This window comes from Rutilus rutilus (assembly GCF_951802725.1).
Source record: "Rutilus rutilus genome assembly, chromosome: 3".
Classification (NCBI taxonomy): domain Eukaryota; kingdom Metazoa; phylum Chordata; class Actinopteri; order Cypriniformes; family Leuciscidae; genus Rutilus; species Rutilus rutilus.
Genome location: NC_140211.1, coordinates 6,404,285 through 6,423,953, shown reverse-complemented (window position 1 = coordinate 6,423,953; position 19,669 = coordinate 6,404,285). Strand labels below are relative to the sequence as shown.

Genomic DNA, 19,669 nt, shown 5'->3' with positions numbered 1-19,669 from the left:
CCCAGTAAAGAGGATGAGGTAGAATTGAGCACATGTCATTTGCAAATTGAAAATATGTACACAGAGATTGTTAAAGGTGCTTTTATACACTCTAGAGCAAAATGGATTGAGAAGGGCGAAAGAAACACTAATTGCTTTTTTGCTCTTGAAAAAGGAAATCGTAAAAAGACATCTCTCTCTGCCTTAAATATTAATAGTGCTTTATGTACAGATCCAGGAATGATTTCAACCTTTGTATATTCCTTTTACAAAAAAAAATTGTATACTTCTCAAGTTTTCTCAAGAAAAATCGGACGATTTTCTTTTAAGTATTCATGATAAGATTTCAGGTATTAATGATGACTTTAAGCAACTTTGTGATTCTGATATCTCTATAGTTGAAATGGAGGATGCACTGAAATCTATGAAGAGGGGGAAGTCTCCAGGTACTGATGGCTTATCTGTTGAATTTTATTTACATTTTTGGGACATTTTAAAGCAACCTTTACATAATTTATTTAAAGACTGTATTAAAAAAGGAGAGATGACCTCCTCAATGAAGCAGGGTCTTATTTCTTTGATCCCCAAAACTGATAAAGACCCACTTTTAATTGAAAACTGGAGACCTATATCACTGTTAAATGTTGATTATAAATTACTTGCTTTAATTTTGGCGGTTCGTTTAAAATCTGGCCTTAATAGTATAATTGGCGAAACACAAAATGGATTTATGAAAAATAGGCACATTAGCTCCAACATTAGATTAGTTCTTGATCTTATTGATTATTCAGAGAATATTGATTCAGAAGCTATTAGAATGTTTTTAGATTTTTATAAAGCATTTGACTCTTTAGAACACCAATTTTTGCTTAAATCTCTTAGCCTTTTTGGTTTTGGATCTACTTTTATCAACATGGTGAGCATGCTTTATAATAACATTAATTCTTCAGTTTTGGTTGGCCTTCAAACCACTAAACGCTTTAATTGTGATAGAGGAGTGCGCCAAGGATGCCCCATTTCCCCATTTCTTTTTCTGCTGTTGAATTGTTATCAATCGTTATTTTACAAAATCCCCGTTTAGACGGTATCTCTATATTTGGTAAAGAATTTAAAATATCTCAACTAGCTGATGATACAACTATATTTCTTAAAGACCAAAGTCAAATTCCCTTGTGTATCAATATTATTCATTCTTTCTCTGAAGCTTCAGGCTTATATTTAAACGTATCAAAATGTGAATTATTCTGTCTTTATGACACTCAACAATCAATGTTGCACAATATACCTGTAAAAGATTGTATCAAGTACCTGGGGATTTTCCTTACTAAAGATAGATTGATCCGCCAACAACTTAATGTTTCACCTAAAATAAAGAAAACAAGAACCGTCTTTAATCTTTGGCTACAACGTGATCTCTCAATCTATGGGAGAGTACTTATTTCTAAGGCAGAGGGTTTGTCTCGTTGTGTTTATCCTTCTTTATCTTTATTTGTTAGTGACAAAATCTGTGATGATATTAACAAAATCTTATTGAATTTTATTTGGAAGAACAGATCTCATAAAGTTAGGAAATCTTTGTCTAATAGAGGGTGGACTGGAAGGTTTAAACTTTAAAGAATTAGTTGGTTAAAAAAATGTCTTTGTAGTATTGGCTCAGTTTGGTACTATATCCCCAATGCCATTTTTAGTAGATTAGGCAGTTTAGAGTTTCTTTTAAAATGTAATTTCATTCCTTCTAAATTACCTATTTCTCTCTCCAAATTTCACCAACAAGTTTTACTTGCTTGGAAATTGTGTTATGTGCACAACTTTTCTCCCCATAAAGAAATTCTGTGGAATAATTTGAACATTTTAATCCGAAACAAATCAGTTTTTATGGCTAAGTGGTATGATAAAGGTATTGTTTTTGTTTTGGATTTATTTAAAAATGATGGCAGTATATTGGAATATGAAGAATTTATGACTTTGTATAATTTTCCTCTGCCTGCTAGAACTTTCAATTCTGTCATCAAAGCTTTGTCTCCAAGTTATGTGCATTTATTTAAAACACACCTTTTCTTTAATGAGAGAAAAACTATTTTGACCAAACTTTTATTGGATGGAGTTAGTATTCTTGATAAAAAATGTAATAGTAAACTTATAAAGTTATTGTTACATTACACTGTTATTTTTCTGGAATAATTTTTTTGACTGTATTCACTGGAAGAAAGCGTGGTTACTCCCTGAGAAATATTGTATGTCCAATAAAATAAGAGATTCTTCATAATGTTTACCCAACTAACTCACAAATTTCCTCTTTTGTTGATATCTCTGACCTTTGTGTATTTTGCAAAGTTGAGAAAGAAACTTTGCTTAATTTATTCTACCACTGCAATCAGGTTAAGCCTCTTTGGCAGAGCTTGGGTCTTTATCTTTCTCATTTTGTCAAATGTGATTTAAACTTTTCATTGAAGGATATATTCCTCTATTTTTCTGGGAGTGACTATGCTATTGATATTGTTGTTAATTTCTTTGTGTTGCATTGTACATTTTTTATTCACAAAAACAAATTTCTCAAGACTTTGCCTAGACTTGAGGCCTTTATTGCTGAGATTTCCCTTATTGTTAAATCTCTTAAACTCATTGATAATAGTAAGAACAAGAAGTTTCTTAAGTACTATGTACAGTTTTTTCTTATTTGAGGAGGCAGTTATTTATTTTATTTTTATTTTATTTTTTTTTATTATTATTTTTGTTACTGTATTCAATGCAGTGCTGTATATTGTTTTTCTTTGTTAAAGGAATATCAAAAAAAAAGAAGAGTTAATCTCGTGCTCAGGAGACCATGTGCGGACGCTGTTGTGTAGTAGCCTTGTCTGGCCAGAGGATGTCGCCATTGCTCCTTCTGTAAACCCCTTTAATACAGTTTCATGTGAACTGGTCAGTGATATAGGTGAAGCTCCTTATATTTCTCCAAAGAGTAATATCCTCGTTTATGTAATTGTAGATTATGTTTAAAGGGGCATAGCAATGTTTATTGAGATATTTATGTTTGATGATCCTGATTTGTATTATGTGTGTGGATTTATTATTTACGTTGCATAGTAATTTAAGTACTGTAACTGTTTAAATGACAGTACCTAATGGTGATTTATTTGTTTTTTATCAGACTATAATGACAATACTGGATATTGGAATGTTCTGATGAGTTTTGCTGGAGCTCAATTACATCAATTACAATAAATGACATCTCCTCGTCTTTATTCCTGTGTCCTGACCGATACACCGTCCTGTTTACTGGCTGAAAACCTTGATGAACTAGCCCTACTAGAATACCTCACTAACACATAGCTAAAGTGCATTTCTTAAGTTAATTTTTCATCTGTTTTTTTTTTTTTTTTTTTTTTTTTTGTGTGTGTGTGTTTATTTTTTACATCATACCCTCATTGGGGGCTGAGCTCCCCTAAAATGAAAATCCTAGAATCGCCCCTGGTGTTGGTTATAGTGGGTACGGAAACGTGTTCAAGTTCAACAGCATAGTTTAGCCTACGTACCTGTGTTGTGTATTAAATTGTTTATTTAAATTTATATATTATTTTAATCTCCAATCTATTATTTAACAGTTGAGAGAGTTATTTAATGCTGATCTAACCAGCAGAAGACACTAGCAGGGTTTGAATCCCAGTTGTACAGACGGGGCATGTTGTCACACTGCGTTACAATGAGCCTCTATTAGAACTATGATATTCTATTCTACACTTTTATCAATTCTATTGAGAAAACAGTCAATGTTCAGAAATGATTAATTATTATTATGTTTTGAACTATGCTTGATAGTTGCTGTGTGGTGTTTGTTGTAAAATCAAAAAATATATATATTTATTTTTAATTATTAAAAATGCCATTATTTTATATGAAAAAGTTAATAATTGTATTTTTTTTTTGGACAAAATATTTTAGTTTGTCTTGTATATTTTTTAATTAGATCTGATCACATTTTAAGGTGTCATGTGGTCATGTTACAATGTATGGGGTAAATCAAAAAAAAAAAAAAAACTATACACTGTATTAATCAAACAAAACCACATAATTGTACTAGACGTGTGAAATTAATGTGGGAAAAAATTTATCCTCTGAACCCCGAGTGAATTTACACAAACTGAGAAAGTCAAAAAGTATTAGGCTGTTCCCCGCTCTCTAGGGCTGCGTTCTAGTCCAAAATTGTCATGCCCTTCACTCGCTAACTTCCCTCCGTCTCGTTCACTCGGATGTACGTCATTGCTTTGCCCACTACTGGTGGAAACTGCAATGGGCTGAACTGGAACGTCTTAAACCCTTGACCACTGGGAATCAGCTGTGGAGTTTATTTATTATTTACATTTGTTTTCCCTTTAAGATTTTGTTTAATGCAGCATCCAAATGTTTATAGTGTGTTTGGGTTGTTTTCAATTAAAAAAATTAGAATTAATATATCATAGAGTTGTCTGTTGTGGTGGTGATTAGACGAGATATGTGGTGACGTCACAATCGTACTGCATTGTGGGACATATAGGTGCATGATGTGTACATATGAAGTAGACTCGCTCCCACGGTCCAAATCAAGGGAACGAGGGTCTGTCCATATAAACTTCTATAGTCCACATAAACTTCACGAAGTGGAACGCACTTCAAAATGGCGGCAAGGATTCCCCCGAGGAGAAGTGCTTAGGGAAGTTTGCAAGTGCGTGTCTGAAAGTGGACTGGAACGCAGCACCGATAATGAACTCTGAAAAGATCTGAGATCATAATCAGCCTGTCACTGTATATAGAGATGATTACAAACTCTTAACTAACATAATCTGACTGAGTGTGAGACAAAGTAAACTCTTTTCAACTCAGTGTCTTCAGGTTAAAGTGATGTGATGAAATGATGAACACACTCACCTGATACTGTCAGTGTAACTCCATCACTGATCTCTGAGTACTGTTGGGTTTCAGTCAGAGTTCCTCTACAGCTGTACAGACCAGCATGAGACGGCTCCACAGATGTGATTATATAGATCTGGTCTTGTCCTGCGCTGTAATAGATCTGGTCTGTTCTTCTGCTGTTATCTTGATCTTTATACCAGCTGTACGTCCAGACTCCTGTCTCCTGTATGTCACATGTGAGAGTGACTCTCTCTCCTCTGAACACATGAACATCAGGCTTCACCTTCACTACAGGTTTGGGTCTCTCTGTGAAATAAGCAAACACACACTTCATGTTTGAATCTGTTAAAACTCAAAATTAGATTTCACTGAAAAAAATCTACAAAGTTATCATCATATAACAAATTTAAAAAAAGGCCAGACATAAAAAATAAACTTATTCAGCCTTATAATCTTTGCAAGCACAGACTGTTTTAGAGAAAGATTATGTTTTAGTTCAGACAATCTTTCTTTTTTAATTTATTGAAACATCAAAAACAATATAATTCTTGTCCACAGTAATATTCTTCTCAATAGTTTAATCAGTAATAAAAAACTGTTTAAAGATTAAAAGTTTAAAATAATAATGATTGCACAATCTGCAGTAAGACTGTAAATTGTGAATTGAAAGGAGAAGAACGACTCGCTGCTTCTTAGCGTCTGTTTTCATGGATCTGTGTCTCATGTCGAAGCTGCGTCCTCTTGACGTCACATTTATCGGCCGCATACGTCATAAAGAACGTCTTATTTCAGGACAGTCACCGTTATTAAACTGAGCGTTACTGCTAGTGAAGTGTAAACTGTTGTAGTTTCCTCATGGGAATGTAATGGTCAGTTTACTGAGATGAAGAGCCTCATGACGTTTGCGGCAGATAAATGTGACCTCCGGAGGATTCAGCCTTCGAGATGAGACACAGCCGGTGACTCCAGGATTTGATGATCTGTTGAGATTGAGAATGTGTGTGTGTTGTTCACCATGAGCTCTGAGTGACTGAACTTACTCACAGCGGCCTTTCTGGAGCCCATAACCACGAGTGAGAAAGGTCTATATTAACACCAGTATTGGTGTCGGCCCGATACTGCGCTCTCATATTCATACTCATAAAAATGCTCCGATACCAACAAACGATACTAATGCAGTGTGTGTACAGTGTGTAGAGTGTGTACAGTGTGTGTGTACAGACAAAGAAACTGACAACAGAGAGTATAATGGAGATACAAAAGCTGGTTAAAAAAGAAAAAAAAGATACAATAGAAAGTCGTCTATGAAGTAAATGTCTAATCAGTGGAATATTAAACAAAATATAGTAACGCCTATATAGCTGTTCCGAGACACACAAGCTTGTCGAGCGCATCCCTTTCTCACAGACATCAGTGGAAAGATTGTAGTGAAAGTTTTTAGGAGGACAATGATGTTGAACTCACCCTTCACTGAGAGATAAACAGCAGAGCTTGATGTTGATGAGTTTGGTCTTCTTATATCTCTCTGTCCTTTACACCTGTACAGACCCTGATCAGACTCAGTAGCTCCTCTGATAGTGAGAGTGTCTCTGTTTACAGTGTAACGATAATCAGACGTCTGTAATATTACACTGTCTTTATACCACTCATATCTCCAGGGTTGTGACCAGGAATATGGACTATGTGTCTGGTCAGTTCTCCAGAACCAGTTACTGTAAGTCTCTATCACACACTTCAGATTGACTGTTTCTCCAGTGAATACAGATCTGTCTGGTGTCACAGTCACTGTAGATGTGGGTAAACCTGAGAAGAAAGACAAATATGTCAATATATTTTATGTCACTAAATGGTTTCATTCAAATTCCGCTGAGAACTTTTAGAGGTTAAAGATTCTCTATAAACTCACTTTATTTCCACTAGTAAATGCAGTGATTATTAAACCTGTTACTTTGTGTTTTGAGTGATTTCTGTCGAACATCTGCAGTTTATTTTCCTCTGTAAAACTCAGTAAAATGATCCTGTATTTCTGCTGTGTAATAACTGGACAGTCTGAACTTTCTGTCTCTGTTTCTGGTCACAGTGTTCAGAGTTTTGACAGTGACAGTCTTTCTTTTTCTTCTGCAGAACATCAGTGATCAGAGATGACTGGAAACTGACAGTAAACAGAGGCTGTGTGTTTTATTTCTAAACTGTGTCTCTGGACAGGATGATGGAGACTAAATACTCTTCTTAGTCATGATTTCTGTCATATAGAGTAATTGGACTTATTTTATGACACATTTATGGTGCTTTTGTGTCCTTTTTAAACTCTAAAAGTTCACCATCTCATTATTATAGCGATCAGCACATTATAAATATATTTTAAAAAATCTAAAGAAGAAAAATATACAGATTCGGAACGACATGAGGAAGATTAAATTATGACAGTATTATAATTTTCAGGTGAGATAATGAAAGTTGATCAACTGTCTATCAAACATTAGAATTAAGATTAATTTCATCCAACACTCAAACTTTCAACATTCATAATCAGAGACAGAACGACGACAGGATCATCTGAAAATCAAAGCAAAGCTGCATTTGTATAAAAACTTCAGTAAGTGCACAGAAATATATTTATGGAAGTATGAAAACAATATTTTTTTTAAATTAAAGTGTATAACGGCCAATAACACAGGACTTCTTTTAGCTGTTTCTCAGGTCTGTGTTCACATGCGTCAGACAGACGTCTTTATCTGTTATAAGATCACACTTCAAGTAAAATATTTCAGCTTTACAATGTATTCTCAGATCTCTGCATTCAGTTTCATTCAGTTTTGCTCCATCAAGTTTGAACTCAAAAAATTAAACAGATTGAAACCCTCAACATAGAGATGAAGTCAGTCTAAAGCACAGCATTTGTGCAAAGATTCACAGATTTCCAGTAAGTGCAGTCAGCAATACAATAATTAAATATAATAATATAATAAATAATTTTAGCTGCTGGTTCATATCATGTGTAATGAGCGCAGTGTTTTTATGATGGCGTTTAAATACTTTAACTATTACAATAGGTTTTAAGAGCTCTGCGTTCAGTTCTGTCTTTCTCAATCTGTTTTAAACACAAGAACACGTCGTCTGTGAGAGAATTAAACAGAATTAACCCTTCAAAAGAGGAGTGAGAACCGCATTATTAGTGTGAACGTAACATCCCAGTCAAAGACTCTCGATTGTATTTGTGATCATAAATAGGACAGAGAGTTTATGAGGACAGTGATGTTGAACTCACCCTTCACAGAGAGAGAAAGAGAGCTGAATGTTGATGAGTTTGGTCTTCCATCTCTCTGTCCTTTACACCAGTACTGACCCTGATCAGACTCAGTAGCTCCTCTGATAGTGAGAGTGTTTCCGTTTACAGTGTAACGATCATACGTCTGTAATATTCCACTGTAGTCTATATACCACTCATATCTCCAGTCACTGTGATCAGAGTTTATCACACACTTCAGATCGACTGTTTCTCCAGTGAATACAGGACTGTCTGGTGTCACAGTCACTGTAGATGTGGGTAAACCTGAGAAGAAACAGAAACATAAAGACTCAAACTGCTCTTTCAGGGAATAAAACTGATTGTCCAGAAGGACCTTCGGTTGTAGACGCTGGTTGTAATGGGAATGTTGCTGGTATAAACCCTGCAGTGAATGAACTGTTAAACATCACTATTGTGTCTTTGAGCAAAGCATTTGACCAACGATTTCCAGAGGGATTTAGTTCATGGTGCCATTCTGTGACAGAAATACACGACACTGGTCTTGGTCATATGGTGATAAATATACTTTAACCACAACCATAACCAGCTAACAGGGAATGTTATCATAACTTTGGCTAACGTTAAGGATTTCTCAAAGTTATGAACAAAAATTATTCCAGTAACATTAATAAAATGTGTGTTCAATGTTATCTGGTCTGTAATAACGTTCTCAAAAACTGTAGTTTCTTCATCTTTAACACTCTTGGACCCATTTAGACATCGAGTTAATTCAACACTGAGGATTTTGCTGTGAATCACGTCACTTGTAAAAAAGGCCCCCTTGTGGCCGCTAAGCATCAGACACTTTACTTCAAGTAAGAATCGGCATTTGGTTGTTCTTTTACTGTCATTGCTAAGGCTAGATTGGTAGTGTTTTGTCTGTTCAGTGTTGCTAAATGTAAGCTCAGGCTTTTCCTGCTCGGCTAGGCCTCGTGTCGTGATGCTTCTTTCTATCGATGTATTATAGGTTGTCACTCGGGCATTATCTTTGGTTATACATTGTAGAATACCAGTTAAGCACCCTCTGCGCATAGTTTGTAAGCTATTCGCCTTCAATCCAGTTAATTGCCTCCCGCATGTACACTGGTCATCACGTGACACCTCTCGGCGCGGCCTGGTGTAGTTATTTATGCGACCAGCAGAGGGAGCCATTGTATTGCGAATGGTTTATCCTTTCTCATTGTTATGGTTGGAGCTGTTTAGACCCACAGAACAGCCTTTTTCATTCTTTTAATGACAGTTTCGGCCATGTTAAAATATTGTTGAATTGTATTCCTGCTATATAATTAGAATAGGATACAGTTAATACAAATAGAGGTTTGTTGCATGATAATCATTCATTTGCATTCAACTATTTTTTTTTCTTATTATTTCTTTTATCTGTTTCAGAACCACACATCAATGTACATATTCAATCATGCAGTTGTAAATTCAATAAATACTTCCGATGAAAAAATCTTGTGTGATTCTGACCGATCACCCGCTGTGAGCTCTACCTAACGATCCACAAACTAAATCAAAGAAGCCAGTCTTCTTCTGCACATCATTATAACTTTCCCTGTTGGATTAATTAGTAAAGTTTTTTTGAGGAGGACTTTTGAGTTGTTAATACAAATTAGGTTAAAAGAATATTTCAGGAACATCAAACTAACCTTACAAAAAAACAAACAAAAAAAGCTCCACTAGCACTAAGAAAAATGGACACTTTAAAGTTTCCATCACCAAAACTAAATGTTTTAAAAAAGTTCTTAGAACAAAAATGTGTAATCTGTGAAAACACTCTGGTCTGGGTTTGTGGTTTTGACTTCAACACTAATAATCTGTAAGTCACGTCATTCTCTCTGACTTCAGGACAAAACTCATCAGAACTGAACTCAGTCGCTCAAGTCCTTTTCTATTCTCATGACACTCATGAATATCTCCTGTAACCATAGTGACAGTGACTAAATATCAAAGATGGAGACGCACATAAATTAAAGATGGAGACGCTTATAACACTGGAAAGTCACAATTTACATGAATTTATAATGAACTAAAACCTCCACAAAACACACACACACACACGTGTGCAGTTATTGAATAATTACTAAAAAGTGAATTGTCAGTCCTGTTATAACAGCAGATGTGGTTGAAAATTATAAGTGATGATCATTAAACAGATGTGAATTTGAAGACTCACCTGATACAGTCAGTGTAACAGCATCACTGATGTCTGTGTGTGAGCCTGATCTCTCTCCTCTACAACTGTATTCACCACTGCGAGACACATAATCAGCTCTGAAACTCAACTCTGCTGTTGTTGTATATGGATAGACAGTGTCTCCATATCTAAACCAGCTGTATCTCTGAATGTCTCCTCCTCCCTGTATGGCACATGTGAGAGTGACTCTCTCTCCTATGAACACAGGCTGATCTGGCTTCACCGTCACTACAGGTTTCACTGAGAAACATAGAAGTAAATATTGAAAAGCATCGCAGTATGAAGATCTCTGTCATGAACTCAAAACTTCATCAGGAGAAAAACACTTACATTAAAAACCTAGTTTGCCTATAAATCGTAATGATTACATCAAAAATGTATGTATTGGTAAAAACTAAATTAAACTGATATATTTATCCAGTCTGCATGTCCTTTGTATTATTGCTCTTCCAGTTCTGACCAGTAGATGATGCTGTTTACAGTCTGAGTGTTTAAAGATCTGGGCCCGTATTCATAAAGAATCTTAATGCAAAGAGTTGCTCCTAGTGACAAAATTCTAAGAAAATTCGTAGAAATGTGGCCGTTTACTCTTAAAATTAAAGACAAAATCCTAGTAAAGAAAAAAGTAATTCAGAAAGCATCTTAACCCTTAAAAGAGGTCTTAAGGTCAAAATTGTTAGGAGCACGGACGAGGACTTTTAAGAGGCTCAAGAGTTTCTTTAGCAGGGGAGAAAATGACAGAAAGACAAAGAGGGAGAAGAAATGTGTTGCAGACAATGGATAACAGTGAGTTAATAAGACGCTATAGATTAGATTGTGCAGGGATCATGTTTGAGACTGATCTTATTAGAGACGTGCTAACATCTCCAACACAGCACAGAAATGCCATAGCACCAGAAATGAAAGTAATCACTACATTACGATATTTGGCAACTGGGAAAATTCCATGTTTGAAACATTAAAACCAACATTCAAACCACCACTTAAATAGACACGCCAGAATTAAACAGAATTAACCCTTCAAAAGAGGAGTGAGAACCGCATTATTAGTGTGAACGTAACATCCCAGTCAGAGACTCTCGATTGTATTTGTGATCATAAATAGGACAGAGAGTTTATGAGGACAGTGATGTTGAACTCACCCTTCACAGAGATATAAAGAGAGCTGAATGTTGATGAGTTTGGTCTTTCATCTATCTGTCCTTTACACCTGTACCAACCCTGATCAGACTCAGTAGCTCCTCTGATAGTGAGAGTTTCTCTGTTTACAGTGTAACGATCAGACGTCTGTAATATTACACTGTCTTTATCCCACTCATATCTCCAGTTACTGTGATCAGAGTTTATCACACACTTCAGATAGACTGTTTCTCCAGTGAATACAGGACGGTCTGGTGTCACAGTCACTGTAGATGTGGGTAAACCTGAGAAGAAACAAACATAAAGACTCAAACTGCTCTTTCAGGGAATAAAACTGATTGTCCAGAAGGACCTTCGGTTGTAAACGCTGGTTGTAAATGGGAATGTTGCTGGTATAAACCCTGCAGTGAATGAACTGTTAACCATCACTATTGTGTCTTAGAGCAAAGCATTTGACCAGCGGTTTCCAGAGGGATTTAGTTCATGGTGCCATTCTGTGACAGAAATACACGACACTGGTCTTGGTCATATGGTGATAAATATACTTTAACCACAACCATAACCAGCTAACAGGGAATGTTATCATAACTTTGGCTAACGTAAAGGATTTCTCAAAGTTATGAACAAAAATTATTCCAGTAACATTATAAAATGTGTGTTCAATGTTATCTGGTCTGTAATAACGTTCTCAAAATTAGCACAAAAACTGTAGTTTCTTCATCTTTAACACTCTTGGACCCATTTAGACATCGAGTTCATTCAACACTGAGGATTTTGCTGTGAATCACGTCACTTGTAAAAAAGGCCCCCTTGTGGCCGCTAAGCATCAGACACTTTACTGTGACTCTCTCTCTCCTATTGGAAGACACCTCGCTTCACCTGGACTCTTAGCCAATCACAAGTTGACTCAGGCTCGCTGCACGCTGGTGGCATTCTGTCCGAGACTATTACCCAGAGCCGGCCCAGCCACTAAGCGACCTTTGCAATTGCAAAGGGCCCCGTGACCAGCAGAGGGCCCCCTAGAGTCACTGCTGGGTGAAAAAAAATAATAATCACACATCAAAAGTAACATAAAATAAATAAATAAAAAGAAATGGGCCTACAGTGCTCTTTATCTGGCATCATAAGCATAGTTGTTATTTATTTATTTATTATGGCGATTGGCGATTTTCCCGCGACCGCGAGTCTTGACCCTAATGACCCTATGATGTCACTCGTTGTCACTTGGTCGGTCAGTCAGTCAGTCAGACAGTGACTCCGACGTCGACGATGTCTGACAAGAAAAGAAAACATCTTTCTGGCCATGAAAAACGTCAAAAGAAGAGACTGGAAGAAGAGAAGAAACAAGAAGATAAAGGTATGTAAGCCTAATTTTCCAATACCTGTATGGATAACGTTAACCTATCTGCACTAACAAAAGTCGTTAATTGCTTCATATTAACATTAGCCAAAATCGTGCTTGTATTAACTTTCATTATGCTACAGTGTTTACATGCTAATAACATGCTGCTGCATGAAATTGGTTTAGTATCATGCCTATATCATTCAATGTGGTGTTAAAGCATTTAACAGCAATATAAACCCAGTTTGGCTTCTACACTAAAGGGCTACGTTAACATTAATTTATTCCTTATGTCCAGGAACACTTTTAAAGTAACGTTAAGTTGCATGCTACCAGTGAACAAAGCACTAGCTGTTGGTGAGTATAAAGGGGTTGTAAAATGATAACCTTATGCATTTTAAAAATGAATTCTACCTTTATATATAATTATTTTCTTTATGTCATTGCAGCTCCATCAACCACATATATTCCTTGTTCACAACACAGTCATGTCACTCAAGAAGCTAACAATGTTGGTAAGTTCTGTGTTTTATTTTAAAGTCCGCGTGAACCGGAAGTTGCAAACGACTTTTCTCCAGTGCTGTGACGTATTTCCCAGTGAAAAGGAATATTGAACAGAGGGCAGGGTTTTACTCTAGCGCTCCTCCTCTCCATCTCTCGCTCATTACAGACTAACGATTTGAGGGGAGTGGTTAAGCGTTTCCCAAACCAAGCCGTCAAACCTACGTCATCAGGGAAGGTCCTCCAAGGCAGAGGGGCATTTTCAGATTTTGATTAAAGATTACGAAGCCAAAAAAAATGTTTCTGTGTTTTAACTTGCACGGATTAATTGTTCACCACAAGACTAGTAATATGCGCTAACAAAGTAAATAGGGTCCATTTTGATTTCATGCCGACTTTAACCTAGAAATAGACTTACTTTTTCCCAAGGAGACACACACAAATACATAAGTACTAAATAAGTTTGGATTTGAAAAGTTCTATTGAAATGTTACCTTATTCTTATTATTGTTTTTATTATTATTATTGTTACTATTGATCTTGTTTGTGGTGTTTTAGATGTTATTGTTTTGTTTATTTGAAAAATTCAAACATTTGAATGTTCTATTTATTATTTTATATAATATTTTATTTAAATGTTATTCTATTTGCTCTATTTAATTTAAATTATATATGCTGTAGTTTGTGCCTCTTAAACTCTGTTGTCAAATAAATTATATTTGGTCAGTGAAAATCACTTTATCAGTCTTTTTATTCAGCAAGTTCCTCAGTGTGTGTTCAGTCTTGCACTGCCACTCAGCTCAGTCAGTGCATGGTATCATATTTTTTTTTTTCTTTTAGACATCAAACATAGTAGATATAATAATAATATGTACCGTATAGTTATTAGGTAGTCATTGCTTTTCTTTAGGTCTTAAAATGATCAAAGGGGCCTCCAACCAAATTTTGCATAGGGCCCCCAAAGGTCTAGGGCCGGCTCTGCTATTACCAGTAGTGTCCGCTAACCACACAGACTTACAACCTGCCTTGATACAACTGTCCTATTTTTGTGTGCGTCTTTACAAGTAAGAATCGGCATTTGGTTGTTCTTTTACTGTCATTGCTAAGGCTAGATTGGTAGTGTTTTGTCTGTTCAGTGTTGCTAAATGTAAGCTCAGGCTTTTCCTGCTCGGCTAGGCCTCGTGTCGTGATGCTTCTTTCTATCGATGTATTATAGGTTGTCACTCGGGCATTATCTTTGGTTATACATTGTAGAATACCAGTTAAGCACCCTCTGCGCATAGTTTGTAAGCTATTCGCCTTCAATCCAGTTAATTGGCTATAGGGCACGCACCTCCCGCATGTACACTGGTCATCACGACACCTCTCGGCGCGGCCTGGTGTAGTTATATAGGCGACCAGCAGAGGGAGCCATTGTATTGCGAATGGTTTATCCTTTCTCATTGTTATGGTTGGAGCTGTTTAGACCCACAGAACAGCCTTTTTCATTCTTTTAATGCCAGTTTCGGCCATGTTAAAATATTATTGAATTTTATTCCTGCTATATTATTAGAATAGGATACAGTTAATACAAATAGAGGTTTGTTGCATGATAATCATTCATTTGCATTCAACAATTTTTTTTTTCTTATTTCTTTTATCTGTTTCAGAACCACACATCAATGTACATATTCAATCATGCAGTTGTAAATTCAATAAATACTTCAGATGAAAAAATCTTGTGTGATTCTGACCGATCACCCGCTGTGAGCTCTACCTAACGATCCACAAACTAAATCAAAGAAGCCAGTCTTCTTCTGCACATCATTATAACTTTCCCTGTTGGATAATAGTAAAGTTTTTTTGAGGAGGACTTTTGAGTTGTTAATACAAATTAGGGTAAAATAATATTTCAGGAACATCAAACTAACCTTACAAAAAAACAAACAAAAAAAGCTCCACTAGCACTAAGAAAAATGGACACTTTAAAGTTTCCATCACCAAAACTAAATGTTTTAAAAATGTTCTTAGAACAAAAATGTGTAATCTGTGAAAACACTCTGGTCTGGGTTTGTGGTTTTGACTTCAACACTAATAATCTGTAAATCACGTCATTCTCTCTGACTTCAGGACAAAACTCATCAGAACTGCTCAAGTCCTTTTCTATTCTCATGATACTCATGAATATCTCCTGTAACCATAGTGACAGTGACTAAATATCAAAGATGGAGACGCACATAAATTAAAGATGGAGACGCCTATAACACTTTAAAGTCACAATTTACATGAATTTATAATGAACTAAAACCTCCACAAAACACACACACACACACACACACACACACACACACACACACACACAAGACGTGCAGTTACTGAATAATTACTGAAAAGTGAACTGTCAGTCCTGTTATAACAGCAGATGTGGTTGAAAATTATAAGTGATGATCAATAAACAGATGTGAATATGAAGACTCACCTGATACAGTCAGTGTAACAGCATCACTGTAGTCTGTCCATGAGCCTGATCTCTCTCCTCTACAGCTGTATTCACCACTGCGAGACACATAATCAGCTGTGAAACTGAACTCTGCTGTTGGTGTTGTTGTTGTATATGTATAGTCAGTGTTTCCATCTCTAATCCATCTGTATCCCCACTGAATGTCTCCTCCTCCCTGTATGTCACATGTGAGAGTGACTGTCTCTCCTATGAACACAGGCTGATCTGGCTTCACCGTCACTACAGGTTTCACTGAGAAACAGAAGTAAATATTGAAAAGCATCGCAGTATCAAGATCTCTGTCATGAACTCAAAACTTCATCAGGAGAAAAACACTTAAATTAAAAACCTAGTTTGCTTATAAATTGTAATGATTACATAAAAAATGTATGTGTTGGTAAAAACTAACTGAAACTGATATATTTATCCAGTCTGAATGTCTTTGTATTATTGCTCTCCCAGTTCTGACCAGTAGATGATGCTGTTTACAGTCTGAGTGTTTAAAGATCTGAACTGAACTTACTAACTTCAGTCTGTCTGTTCTCAAGCCCTTTTCTCTTCCAGCCCTTCCAGCTAAACCACACTGAGTGAATAAAGCTCAGCATTGGTGCTCAAGATCTTAATGACACACAGTCAATAATTAATATTGCAGCAAAAACTCAGAAACATGCAAATAAAACTCATTTCTGTTTTATACAGTGGATTATGATCTTTTGTAATCAATGTCTGACTGAACTACTTTGCAGCTGCAAGACTGTTTGATTGATTGAATAAATAGCAGATTTCTGTGATGTTGTGCAGCTTAAGAAACTACAGTCAGATGAGTGAAATATGCAAAACATGGACATAAAACATCAGCAAACAGACAAATGAGGGATCCTGATGAAGACAAATAAACTACTACAACACAATTCACATTAGTTAAAATCTAAAATGTACTGCAGTAACGGACAGTACCTTGACTGAGTCCAGAGTGAACGAGGGACATCAGCACTAAAAGCAGAAGAAACAGATATGAAGCTTTTCCATTCATTCAACACAATGTAAATCACACACTGAAACATGTCTAGAGTTTATTCTACATGAACTGAAAGTGTTTTTCTGTTGTGATGCTCATTCAGGAGAACTGATGGATTATTGTCCAGCATTTAACATCATCACACACGATGACGTCACAGGACTCGTGAACTGACACGAGAGTCGATTCAGTGATTCACTGTTTGATTCACTCATTCACTGTTTGATTCATTGATTCACTGTTTGATTCACTGATTCACTGTTTGATTCACTGTGTGATTCACTGATTCACTGTTTGATTCACTGATTCACTGTTTGATTCACTGATTCACTGATGCTCAACAATAAAGCAGCAGTTTGAACACTGAGCTTCACAACAGACAACATTATATGACATTATACTCATCAATAAATGTGATGTCAGTGTATTTCTGTAACTCTCTTCATAGTTCTTCTTGTTCTCTTGTTTTGTGTTTGTTTGTTTAAGTTTTGTAATTTTTTTATATTTGCTCCCTATTGAATGTTGCCTGTTCCTGACCCTAACATGAAAGACACTATTAAAATGTATAAATAATACAGAATCATGCACCTTTCACACAACTATAATGCATTATATTACAGTACATAAAGATACACTTTATGAATAAAGACACTTTTAAATATTAACATGAATGTGATTAACGTTTCACATCACTGATTCTCCACTGGAACAGAACAAGCTTCAGAACCAAATCAGGTCAAAGTGTTTGAGACACACGACATCACTTCCTGTTTGACGTCGGCACCATCAACTTCACTATAGACTTTATATGGCTGCAAAAAGAATTTGGACACTTAGTGTTTCACATATAGTACACTTTAATTATTTTTTTTTTTTTTTTTGGTGCTTAGGATTTATCATGGATTCACTTTTGTATTTTCTTTTTTGAAAAGAAATAACAGTTTATAATATTCATGCACACCCCTAATTGTGACTTTATAGTAAAATAATGTGGATATAGTGTTAGCCTACAGCTGAAATTAACCACAACCAGAAAGAAAACCTGCTGCAAGTGAACTCGTGCTTCTGGTCTAAGAGTATTTTCACACCTCGTGTGTTTCAGCACTTCAAGAGCTCTCGCCTCGGCAGAAATAATTCATAGGTCAACACTAAATGATCTCAGTTCCTCCTAAAGGACCCAAAAACAAACCATATTCAGACCTCAGTATGTTAATGTGTCGACCGCTCGCAGTCTCTCAAACAAACTAGTGTGAAAAAGCCCTTAAACCACATTAAACATGTATCAATATATTTGCTATTTAAATAAATAAAGCTCAAGTACAGTTTAAATTAATTTTTCCCTCCCATTTAATCAATATTGACTGCAGATATTGTCAAATTATTAATATCAGTAATATGATATTATGCATTGCATTGTTACCTTAAATATGCTATACACAAATCAAGTGGAAGAGAAAGACACGATCGCTACTGAACAGAAAATAATAATAATAATAATAATAATAATAATTCTAAACTGATATTATTGGCGTAAGTAGGCTATGATGTCAGGGTATAATCTAATCATCAGCAGAATTGAGAAGATAGACCCATAGATATGAGATCCTTTATTTGCGTGCCTATTTAGGCTTTTGCTTCTAAGATAAATGCATCATAAACCTCTTTATCTGATCAACACGTAACATCATCACATAAGATCTGATCAATAAATAATACAATAAGCAGTGAGACTGTGGATTCATAGACTCTCCTACACAACACTCATTATTATATCCCATCTTCAGCTGAATACAATGCATTAGAAACAGAAGATATTAAGAATATAATAAAATACTCACAGATGAGAGGCAGTGCACTGGAGCCCATACTGTCACATTAATAGACAGTTTTAACAGCGCTGAGTGTTAAACACACACTTCCTGTGTTAGAAAGAAGAGATGAGGGAGGAGGAGACAAAACTCTACACAGAAATACACAGATAAGGAAAAGAGAGATCCAGTCTAAGATATTTAGCTACTAATGTATTCAAGTTGTCACAGCTCTGTTCATCTACTTGAAAATCATATTTTCCAGATCAGTTCTGATGGAGATTGTTCTCACTGTTATTGTGTTCGTTCACACAGTCACACATAGAAGACAGACAGTGATTAAAGAGAAATCACCACGTGACATCTAATGTGTGTCTAATGTAACTCTACAACATATCAGTGAATGAAATATACAGCCTTTTTTATCATAAAGTGTCGTTCCATAAAAACTAAAATGTTGCTGGTCAAAAGTGTGTTCTGTTCCTCAGCGCTTCGGCTCTCAGTATAACAGGCCTCGACTCGATGGGACTGAAGAAATGGTTGGAGAAACAGAATCACAAAAGGCCAGAGCTTCTTTAAGTTAGGGTTAGGGTTAGTAGTAGTAAGTTAATAAAGTTAATAGGCCCTTTTGGAAAATGAGTCCTGACCTTTAAAAAGTTTCCTTAATGTGTGTTAACAGACCCTGAATCTGGAGAACATTAGGACCCTGAAACACACAAGCTGTCGACCAGCGATCTGCAGTCAACATCACAATCCCTGTCGCTGATAAAGTGGAGGCATTTGAAATAGCTTGTTTGTTTAATAAAGCTTGTTTTACATGAGGATTGAATAAACAAGTAATCTAATGTCATTCAATTCTGGCAGAATCTGCATATTTTACATCCTTTTTTATTTTATTAATGTGTGGAAGATGTAAGATGTTTCTCCTGGCCTTGGGGGGGGCGCTGTGTCTATGAGTGTTTCACTGTGTCAGCGGGCCCTTCCTCGCATGGGTGGAGCTGTTGTTTAAGTTGTTTAGTTTAATTA

At 35.9% G+C, this 19,669-nt stretch overlaps 2 protein-coding genes across 2 annotated transcripts in view; both read right to left on the bottom strand.

Moving 5' to 3' along the window:
• LOC311287724 (Fc receptor-like protein 5) overlaps window positions 1-19,669 on the bottom strand; it is a 211,413-nt gene that overhangs the window by 18,528 nt on the left and 173,216 nt on the right. The window lies entirely within an intron of this gene.
• On the bottom strand, window positions 4,746-18,731 carry LOC311288339 (B-cell receptor CD22-like; the record flags this gene model as incomplete). The annotated part of the gene is made up of 9 exons (XM_084405679.1): window positions 18,674-18,731; window positions 16,775-16,810; window positions 15,797-16,069; window positions 11,498-11,779; window positions 10,335-10,595; window positions 8,135-8,419; window positions 6,331-6,669; window positions 4,882-5,172; window positions 4,746-4,756 (listed from the first exon to the last, which is right to left on the bottom strand). The coding sequence occupies exons 1-9, from the start codon at window positions 18,699-18,701 to the stop codon at window positions 4,746-4,748; spliced, it is 1,806 nt and encodes a 601-aa protein (XP_084261805.1). The 5' UTR covers window positions 18,702-18,731.